We start from the raw sequence: 11,347 nt of genomic DNA on the forward strand, positions 1-11,347 counted from the left end.
TTCTCCTTTAACACCAGAGTCCTAAACTGCCCTAGCGACACGAGGGAATAAAGATGCAAGGAATTTTGCAGGTTATTCCAAACAAGAGGGGGGAGGGCATTAAAACTAAAGGAGGATTTTACCAAAATTGGTCAAGACAAGAGGGACCTCCATTATTTTACTCGGACGAAACAAATTAAGAGGACATCTTGTTTATGACACATCTAACACCAATGGCAAAATATCGACCTGCTGCAATCCGTCAACTATTTATTCGAACAGGTTTGATTTGGCCGTCTTTTGACATCTGAAAATAGGCCGTTGACCAATATAAATTGTTATTCGCGCACGGCTACTGACAGGTCTGTGGGTTCGTTGTGTCAATGAATTCATGCATTTTTCACTGCCCGTTTTTTACGTTTGCAATGCATCAGTGCAGCAATGTATCAACTTAGCCAATGTGATCACATCACACCAGAGCTACACGTTGCTCTCGCCATTCAAACTTCTCCGCTWGTTCATTGCCACAGTTGTAGTCTATTTCATAGCCTTTCAGCAAGCAAGAGGACCGATTGATGCTTCTCTCCCTGAATAGGCCTAGGCATATTCTTTTTTTTTTAATTGCTCAAAATAAGTTTAAAACTACACTGAACAAAAATATAAAGACAACATGTAAAGTGTTTCATGAGCTGAAATAAATGATCCCAGGCATTTTTCATATGCACAAAAAGCTTATTTCTCTCACATTTTGTTTACATTCATGTTACTGAGCATTTCTCCTTCGCCAAGATCATCTATCCACCTGACAGGTGTGGCATATCAAGAAGCTGATTAAACGGTATGATCATTACGCAGGTGCAACTTGTGCTGGGGGCAATAAAAGGCCACCCTAAAATGTGGAGTTTTGTCACACAACACAATGCTACAGATTTCTGAAGTTTTGAGGGAGCGTGCAATTGGCATGCTGACTGCAGGAATAGCCACCGGAGCTGTTGAAATATAATTAAATGTTAATTTCTCTACCATAAGCCGCCTCCAACGTTGTTTTAGAAAATTTGGCAGTACGTCCAACCGGCCTCACATCCATACACCACTTGTAATCATGCCAGTCCAGAACCTGTAGGATCGTCTGAGGGCAGCCGCCCGGACAGCTGATGAAACTGGGTTTGCACAACCAAACAATTTCTGCACAAACTGTGATAAACCATCTCAGGGAAGCTTATCTGCGTGCTCGTCGTCCTCACCAGGGTCTTAACCTGACTGCAGTTTGGTGTCACAACCAACTTCAGTGGGCAAATTCTCACCTTCGATGGCCACTGGCATGCTGGAGAAGTGAGCTCTTCACGGATGAATCCCAGTTGCAACTGTAATGGGCAGATGGCAGACAGTGTGAATGGCGTGTGGGTGAGCAGAGTGACCCATGGTGGGAGTGGGGTTATGGTATTTGCAGGCATAAACTACGGACCACGAACACAATTGCGTTTTATCGATGGCAATTTGAATGCACAGAGATACCGTGCCGAGATCCTGAGGATCATTGTCGCGCCATTCACTCGCCGCCATAACCTCATCTGGGCTCCCGAGTGGCGCAGCGGTCTAAGGCACTGCATCTCAGTGCTAGAGGTGTCACTACAGACCCTGGTTCGATTCCAGGCTGTATCACAACCGCTGTGATTGGGAGTCCCATAGGGCGGTGCACAATTGGCCCAGCGTCGTCCGGGTTAGGGTTTGGCCGGGGTAGGCCGTCATTGTAAATAAGAATTTGTTCTTAACTGACTTGCCTAGTTAAATAAAGGTTAAATAAAAAGTTTCAGCATGATAATGCATGTCGCAAGAATCTGTACACAATTCCTGGAAGCTGAAAATGTCACAGTTCCTCCATGGCCTGCATACTCACCAGACAAGGCACTACAGAGGGTAGTGCATACGGCCCAGTACATCACTGGGGCCAAGCTTCCTGCCATCCAGGACCTCTATACCGGGCGGTGTCAGAGGAAGGCCCTAAAAATTGTCAAAGACTTCAGCCACCGTAGTCATAGACTGTTCTCTCTGCTACCGCACGGCAAGCGGTACCGGAGTGCCAAGTCTAGGTCCAAGAGGCTTCTAAACAGCTTCTACCTCCAAGCCATAAGACTCCTGCAAATCTAATCAAATGGCTACCCAGACTATTTGCATTGTCCCCCCCCCCCCTTTACACTGCTGATACTCTCTGTTGTTATTATCTATGCATAGTCACTTTAATAACTCTACCTAAACTCAGCAAAAAATGAAACGTCATCTCACTGTCAACTGCGTTTATTTTCAGCAAACTTAACATGTGTAAATATTTGTAGGAATATAACAAGATTCAACAACTGAGACATAAACTGAACAAGTTCCACAGACATGTGACTAACAGAATTTGAATAATGTGTCCCTGAACAAAGGGGGGGTCAAAATCAAAAGTAACAGTCAGTATCTCCAGAGTACAGGCCTCGGTGTAACGCTCATTCCTTCGACGATAAACGCGAATCTGACCATCACCCCTGGTGAGACAAAACCGCGACTCGTCAGTGAAGTGCAATCTCAGCCTATTGCAGACTGTCTGAGCACTGATGGAGAGATTGTGCATTCCTGTTGTAACTCGGGCAGTTGTTGTTGCTATCCTGTACCTGTCCCGCAGGTGTGATGTTCAGATGTACCGATCCGATGCAGGTGTTGTTACACATGGTCTGCCACTGCGAGGATGATCAGCTTTCCATCCTGTCTCACTGTAGCACTGTCTTAGGCGTCTCACAGTACGGACATTGCAATTTATTGCCCTGGCCACATCTGCAGTCCTCATTCCTCCTTGCAGCATGACTAAGGCATGTTCACGCAGATGAGCAGGAGGAGATCTATCTTGTGGTGTTTTTCAGAGTCAGTAGAAAGGTCTCTTTAGTGTCCTAAGATTTCATAACTGTGACCTTAACTGTGACCTTAAGCCAAATATCTTCAGCCTCCTGAACTTGAAGAGGCGCTGTTGCGCTGTCATTTAGTTCAGTTACCTTTGCCTTCTTGAGTACAGGAATAATGGTGGCCATCTTGAAGCATGTGGGGATAGCAGACTGGGATAGGGCGAGATTGAATATGTCCGTAAACACACCAGCCAGCTGGTCTGCGCATGCTTTGAGGATGCAGCTAGGGATGTCGTCTGAGCTGGCAGCCTTGCGAGGGCTAACACATTTAAATGTCTTACTCACGTTGGCCACGGAGAAGGAGAGCCCACAGTCCTTGGTAGCGGGCCGCGTCGGTGTCACTGTATTATCCTCAAAGCGGGCAAAGAAGGTGTTTAGTTTGTCTGGAAGCGTCCATGACGTGGCTGGTATTCTTTTTGTAGTCCGTGATTGTCTGTAGACCCTGCCACATACGTCTTGTGTCTGAGCCGTTGAATTGTGACTCCACTTTGTCTCTATACTGACATTTCACTTGTTTGATTGCCTTGCGGAGGGAATAACTACACTGTTTGTATTCGGCCATAATCCCAATCACCTTTCCATGGTTAAATGCGGTGGTTCGCGCTTTCAGTTTTGCGTGTATGCTGCCATCCCATCCACGGTTTCTGGTTAGGGTAGGTTTTAATGGTCACAGTGGATACAACATCTCCTATGCACTTCCTTATAAACTCACTCACCGAATCAGCGTATACGTTGATATTATTCTCCGAGGTTACCCGGAACATGTCCCAGTCCGCATGATCAAAACAATCTTGAAGGGTGGATTCCGATTGTTCAGACCAGCSTTGAACTCTGGAGCAGTGGAAACACATTCTCTGGAGTGATAAATCATGCTTCACCATCTGGCAGTCCGACGGCACGAATCTGGATTTGGTGGATGCCAGGAGAAAGCTACCTGCCCCAATGCATAGCGCCAACTGTAAAGTTTGGTGGAGGAGGAATAATGGTCTGGGGCTGTTTTTCATGGTTCGGGCTAGGCCCCTTATTTCCATGAAGGGAAATCTTAACGCTACAGCATACAATTACATTCTAGACGATTCTGTGCTGCCAACTTTGTGGCAACAGTTTAAGGAAGGCCCTTTCCTGTTTCAGCATGACAATGCACCTGTGCACAAAGCGAGGTCCACACACACTCTCTCTCTCTCTCCATGCAAATAATGAGCCAGTCCACTCAAGCACCACTATTCAACAGAGTACATTAGAGATGGAGACAGGAAAGGCAAATGAGAGGACAAGCTAAAAGGTGTCACAAGACAAGTGTAATACCTTCTCTTTCACTGTCTTTCTATTTGCTCTCTTGAACGGACTCTTCTACAGCCTTCAATTATCTCTCCTTTGTTAATTTTTCTCGGCTCAATGGCAGTTGTGCATATTGCATACAGATATAGGATCTTAATTTGAGCCAGTTTCCGACAGCAGGAAAATAATCCTGAGACAGGATTATTCACAACAGGAAATGTGAAATATTATGTGGATTATAATTAATGGACATTTTTGTAGGGGTTGATAAAAACAATTATAAAGGAAAATCAAGTCTGACATTTCAAAGTGGTATTTACAAACTTTAAAAACCTTTTTAAGCCTTTCTAAACCTTTTTAAACCTTGAATACACTACAAATTGTATATTTCCTGCATTGCATGAAAGTTATCCGGCAACAGAGTGATCAAATTAAGATCCTACCACTGTACCAGCATGTGGGCTATCATGCCTCATCTTTTTTGACAGACTATGGTATTATTTTAATTCTTAAGTTTAGTTTGTTAGAGGCTTCCATACTTTTATATGTCAAGAGGGCAGAGGAGCCTACAAGTCATGTTTTTTTTACCACTTTGTTTGTCGGACAGTTCCAGCTGCTGTGCAGCTTAAATGAGTTGTGTGTCCTACCCCTCTTGTCCTGTCAGTTCATGCCTGAGAAAGATGGACTAGCCTGCTCTGGCGGCTTAAGACGCGCATGTCATAGGAGCGGTCTGTTTTTACAACAACACTGATGGTCATTCTCCCGCCATTGCCACTCAGAAAATAGTTCAACATCGACACAAAAATACAATAAAGTCATACAAAATCTGGTTTAAGAACATAACAGTAGGCCTGTACCTAGGGCTAGGCCTGTAGGCATTTACCTAGCAGAAGACTACATAGATGGTCTGTAAGTAACTGTCACAACGATTGATAATTCACCAAATAAATAAAACAAACAAGTAGGCTAAGTTACAACAAGTTTACAACAGAGAACTGGACATAAATGTTCTTGCAATGTCCCATGAAATATGTCTAGAACATTTTAACATTGGATATTCTGAGAACATGGTTACTATGTTCTGGGTAAGTTTGGTTTGACATTAAGGGAATGTTATCCTAATTCTAACAAGTCCCACATCCCTATCATTTGCATGAAGAAGAGACAGAGATATCGGGGACGTAGGTCGGGGTGCCTTGTAAGGATCCGACGATGAGTGGGTAATCCACCTCTACCATCAGTCCTATTAGCCAACATGCAATCATTGGATAATAAAATGGATGAGCTCCGATCAAGACTATCCTGTCAGCAGGACATTAAAAACTGTAATCTCTTATGTTTCACCGAGTCGTGGCTGAACGACGACATGGATAAAATACAGCTGGCTGGGTTTTCYGTGCATCGGCAAGATAGAACAGCTGCCTATAAGACAAAGGGTGGTGGTCTGTATATATTTGTAAATAACAGCTGGTGCACGAAATCTAATATTAGGGAAGTCTCAAGGTTTTGCTCGCCTGAGGTAGAGTATCTCATGATACGCTGTAGACCACACTATTTACCAAGAGAGTTATTCGTAGCTGTCTATTTACCACCATAAACCGATAATGGCACTAAGACCGCACTCAACGAGCTGTATAAGGCCATAAGCAAACAAGAAAATGTTCATCCAGAAGCGGCGCTCCTTGTTGCCGGGGATTTTAATTCAGGCAAACTGAAATCAGTTTTACCAAAATTCTACTAGCATGGTATAAGTGCAACCAGAGGGAAAAAACCTCTAGACCACCTTTACTCCACACACAGAAAAGCGTACAAAGCTCTCCCTCGCCCTCCATTTAGCTGAAAATATCTCTATCCTCCTGATTCTTGCATACAAGCGAAAACTAAAGCGGGAAGTACCAGTGACTCACTCAATACGGAATTGGTCAGACGACGCAGATACTAAGCTATAGGACTGTTTTGCAAGCACAAACTGGAATATGTTCACGGGATTCTTCCGATGGCATTGAGGAGTACACCACATCAGTCACTGGCTTCATCAATAAGTACATTGATGCATCCCAACAGGGAACGTACGTTCAGTTGAAGTCGGAAGTTTACATACACCTTAGCCAAATACATTTAAACTCAGTTTTTCACAATTCCTGACATTTAATCCTAGTAAAGATTCCCTGTCATAGGTCAGATAGGATCACCACTTTATTTTAAGAATGTAAAATGTCAGAATAATAGTAGAGTTAATTTTCCAAGCTGTTTAAAGGCACAGTCAACTTAGTGTATGTCAACTTCTGACCCACTGGAATTGTGATACAGTAAATTATAAGTGAAATAATCTGTCTGTAAACAATTGTTGGAAAAATGACTTGTGTCATGCACAAAGTAGATGTCCTAACCGACTTGCCAAAACTATAGTTTGTTAACAAGAAATTTGTGGCGTGGTTGAAAAACAAGTTTTAATGACTCCAACCTATGTGCATGTAAACTTCCGACTTCAACTGTACATACCCCCACCAGAAGCCATGGATTACAGGCAACAACCTCACTGAGCTAAAGGGTAGAGCTGCCGCTTTCAAGGAGCGGGACACTAACCTAGACACTTATAAGAAATCCTGCTATGCCCTAGAACAAACCATCAAACAGGCAAAGCGTCAAGACAGGATTAAGATTGAATCATACCACACAGGCTCCGACACTCGTCGGGTGTGGCAGGATTTGCAAACTATTACGGACTGCAAAGGGAAGCACAGCCGTGAGCGAGCTGCCCAGTGACATGAGCCTACCAGACGAGCTAAATGACTTTTATGCTCGCTTCGAGGCAAGCAACACTGAAGCATGCATGAGAGCATCAGCTGTTCKGGAAGACTGTGTGATCACGCTCTCTGTAGCCGATGTGAGTAAGACCTTTAAATAGGGCAACATTCACAAGGCCGCAGTGGCAGAGGGATTACCAGAACGTGTACTCCGAGCATGCGCTGACCAACTGGCAAGTGTCTTCACTGACATTTTCAACCTCTCCCTGACCGAGTCTGTAATACCAACATGTTTCAAGCAGACCACCATAGCCCCTGTGCCCAAAAATTCCAAGGTAACCTGCCTAAATGACTAAATGTAGCCATGAAATTCTTTGAAACACTGGTCATGGCTCATATCAACACCATTATCCCACAAACCCTAGACCCACTCCAATTTGCATACCACCCCAACAGATCCAAAGATGATGCAATCTCTATTGCACTCCACACTGCCCTTTCCCAGCTGGACAAAAGGAACACCTACATGAGAATGATATTCAATGACTACAGCTCAGAGTTCAACACCATAGTGCCCTCAAAGCTCATCACTAAGCTAAAGACCCTGGAACTAAACACCTCCCTCTGCAACTGGATTCTGGACTTCCTGACGTTCGCCCCCAGGTGGTGACGGTAGGTAACAACACACCTGCCACGCTGATCCTCAACACGGGGGCCCCTCAGGGGTGCGTGCTCAGTCCCTTCCTGTACACGCTAATCAATCAATCAATCWAATTTATTTAATAAAGCCCTTCTTACCCCAGATGATGTCACAAAGTTCTGTACAGAAACCCAGCCTAAAACCCCAAACAGCAAACAATGCAGGTGTGGAAGCATGGTGGCTTGGAAAAAGTCCCTAGAAAGGCCGGAACCTAGGAAGAAATCTAGAGGAATAGGGTCAAATAATAATAATCACAGTTGTTGTAGAGGGTGCAACAGGTCAGCACCTTTAGAAGTAAATGTCAGTTGGCTTTTCATAGCCGATCATTCAGAGTATCTCTACCGCTTCTGCTGTCTCCAGAGAGTTGAAAACAGCAGGTTTGGGACAAGATATCACATCCGGTGAACAGCTCAGGGTTCCATAGCCGCAGGCAGAACAGTTGAAACTGGAGCAGCAGCACGACCAGGTGGACTGGGGAGGGGACAGCAAGGAGTCATCAGGCCAGGTAGCCCTGAGGCATGGTCCTAGGGCTCAGGTCCTCCTCCTCCTCCGAGAGAGAGTTGTGCTTTCATGACCAAGCACGACTCCAACATCATCATTAAGTTTGCCGACGACACAACAGTGGTAGGCATCACCGACAACGATGATACAGCCTATAGGGAGGAGGTCAGAAACCTGGCAGTGTGGTGCCAGGATAACAACTTCTCCCTCAAAGTGATCAAGACAAAGGAGATGATTGTGGACTACAGAAAAAGGAGGACCGAGCACACCCCCATTCTCATCGACGGGGCTGTAGTGGAGCAGGTTGAGAGCTTCAAGTTCCTTGGTGTCTACATCACCAAAGAACTATTATGGTCCAAACACACAATCATGGTCCAAACTCCCCCTTAGGAGACTGAAGATATTTGTCATTGGTCCTCAGATCCTCAAAAAGTTCTACAGCTGCACCATCGAGAGCATCCTGACTGGGTACATCACCGCCTGGAATGACAACTGCTCGGCCTCCAACCGCAAGGCACTACAGTGGGGGGTGCGTACGGCCCAGTACGTCAATGGGGCCAAGCTTCCTGCCATCCAGGATCTCTATACCAGGCGGTATCAGAGGAAGGCCCTTAAAATTGCCAAAGACTCCAGCCACCCTAGTCATAGACTGTTCTCTATGCTACCGCATGGCAAGGGGTACCGGAGCGCCAAGTCTAGGTCCAAAAGGCTTCTTATTAACAGCTTCTACCACCAAGCCATAACACTCCTGAACAGCTAATCAAATGGCTACCCAGACTATTTGCATTGTCCCCCCACCACTGATGCTGCTACTCTCTGTTTATTATCTATGCATAGTCACTTTACCTCTACCCCCTTGTACATATTACCTCAATTACCTCGACTAACCTGTGCCCCCACACATTGACTCTGTACTGGTACTCCCTGTACATAGCCTCGCTACTGTTATTTTATTGTTGCTCTTTAATTATAAAAAAAAATTCCCTTCAGTTTATTTTATTAAATACTTTAACACTTATTTTTCTTAAAACTGCATTGTTGGTTAAGGGCTTGTAAGTAAGCATTTCACTGTAAGGTCTACACCTGTTGTATTCTGCGCATGTGACAAATTACATTTTATTTTATTTTGTTACCCTAACTAATGGAAAACTGGACACTCAAACATCAGGGGGACATTACAGGTAACATTACAAAAATATTATCTTTCCCTAGAATTGTTAGCTGGGTAGTCTGGTTGGAAAGTTTCAAAGTGGGCACACTTTCCTATAGGATATCACTCTTCCAACTAGTCTGTTGTTTTGCATGTTTGTTCTGACAATTGAGGAGCATCCACTTGTTCCATATAGCTGCGTAAACCCACTTGGGTCAAGCTGCCACAGTAGGGTACTGCAATTTTAACCCTAAATGTTTTTGTTTTTATTTGAGTTAACCTTTATTTTATCAGGGAGTCATACTGGGACCAAGGTCTTTTTCACAAATGAGCCCTGAATTACATGAATTACAGAAAATACACACATCAAAATATAAACACAAAATGCAAGCAGAAAGAAAAACACGGTCATAAAACAAACACATTTATCAGTAATAAGGTCCTCAATCAGCTTTCTATCAGTTGCCCCAGAGGCACCAGGTCATCAAATTTAAGAACATTTTGAAGATTGTTCCACAAATAAGGTGCAAGAAAACTAAAACCTTATTTACCAAACTCAGTAGAAACCAAAGGAATTTCCAGAGTTAGCCATCCCTAAGTGGTAACTCGTGTCTAAAGTTTGATGTTAGGTGCAGTGGGACTTTTTTTACGCTACATCAAAGAGGGCCAAACAACTTTCTGGTAGAGAATGCTGGTCTCAGGGATGGGCGGTAAGTACCCTAGCGGTTAAGCGTGTTGGGCCAGTAACCGAAAGGTTGCTGGTTTGAATCCCGTAGGTGATAAATCTGTCTATGTCCTTGAGCAAGACACGTAACCCTAATTGCTCTGGATAAGAGCTTCTACTAAAATGAATGCAGTGATGAGTACTAAAATTGTTGCCAGTAATAGTGCGCTATGATAAACTGCATCTAACAGCTTTAATGAAGTGGCAGCTGCGTTCATTAAGATGATGCTTAGGAAAGCCTTTGAATTCCTAGTGAGTGATCAACATTATCGAAAACCTTTGACAGATCAATGACAAGGGCAGCACAATGTTGCATTTTATCCATACAGTGAACCACATCATTAATCACTAAAGATGCAGCAGAGATAGTGTCATGACCTGGTCTAAAACCAGACTGATGTACATGTATAATACATTTCAAAGATAAGAAATGTAATCTGTCGGTATGAACGTTTTTATTGTATTATAAAAGTAACACTATACCGCTAATTTCAGTTAAACATTTAACACATAATCACTTGGTGAATAGCCTACTGTACCATTTACGCGCACGATTTTGGCATGCTCTACCCAAAAAGACACAGGCTTTTAACATGCGCAATTGAGTCATAGCTGAGTAACTCACACGTGTTTATAATAGATGAGCCAAACCTGATCTTTCTCGGATTTTCTTGTTTCCGTTCTCCCTCTGCCTCCTTCACGCTCTTTATCCGTATTCTTCATTACACACTCTATCCCCTCTCTGCTCTTCTCCAGCAAGCGGCTAAAATAATTATCGAATAGGTTCGAAGTCGATACAGAAACCGCTAAAACCCCATTTTGAAGTTTGAGGTTCACTGCTGGATGTGCACTGCAGACAGAGCGATGTAAAACTATTTGGAGTAGCTGCCTCGGGCTGCGCTGCGCTCTGCTCACAACCAGTCACAAGGATCTATCTCAAGAAGTGTACATAGCTCGATGGTGCTGTGAATAGATAGACCTATAGCCGAGCCCACCTGCAAGGAAGATGTACAGTATGTTCGAGGCACGGTGTAGAAATGGTAGGGCCTATGATATAGAGCAGGGGATTGGGAGGAGGCCAAAGGGTTAGGCTACTTGGGAAGGGAGGGCACGCAGGAAAGAATGGCCAGTATCCGGGCTCCGGGGCGTTTCGAGTGCATTGCCTCGCGGATTCTGTTTTTCCATCTTTGGAACAACAATCATAAACAAATAAACCTTTGTTTAACATTGTTTGTGGTGTTCAATCATGGCGCAACAATTTTCTAGGGAAGTCCTGGGATATACCTCGGGACAGTATGTAACAGTGTGTCGCCAACGTCACCCAGCATAAAA

At 44.1% G+C, this 11,347-nt stretch overlaps 1 protein-coding gene across 1 annotated transcript in view; it reads right to left on the reverse strand.

Annotated features, from left to right (window-relative positions):
• The window catches only part of trpm4a (transient receptor potential cation channel, subfamily M, member 4a), a 64,261-nt gene extending 53,209 nt beyond the window's left edge, over positions 1–11,052 (reverse strand). Inside the window, 1 exon segment of the mRNA XM_070449811.1 lies at positions 10,667–11,052. Within this exon segment, the coding sequence (XP_070305912.1) occupies positions 10,667–10,738 (72 nt within the window). The 5' untranslated portion in view covers positions 10,739–11,052.
• Positions 11,053–11,347: the final 295 nt, after the last annotated feature.

Source organism: Salvelinus sp. IW2-2015, linkage group LG20 (genome assembly GCF_002910315.2).
Source record: "Salvelinus sp. IW2-2015 linkage group LG20, ASM291031v2, whole genome shotgun sequence".
Taxonomy (NCBI): Eukaryota; Metazoa; Chordata; class Actinopteri; order Salmoniformes; family Salmonidae; genus Salvelinus; species Salvelinus sp. IW2-2015.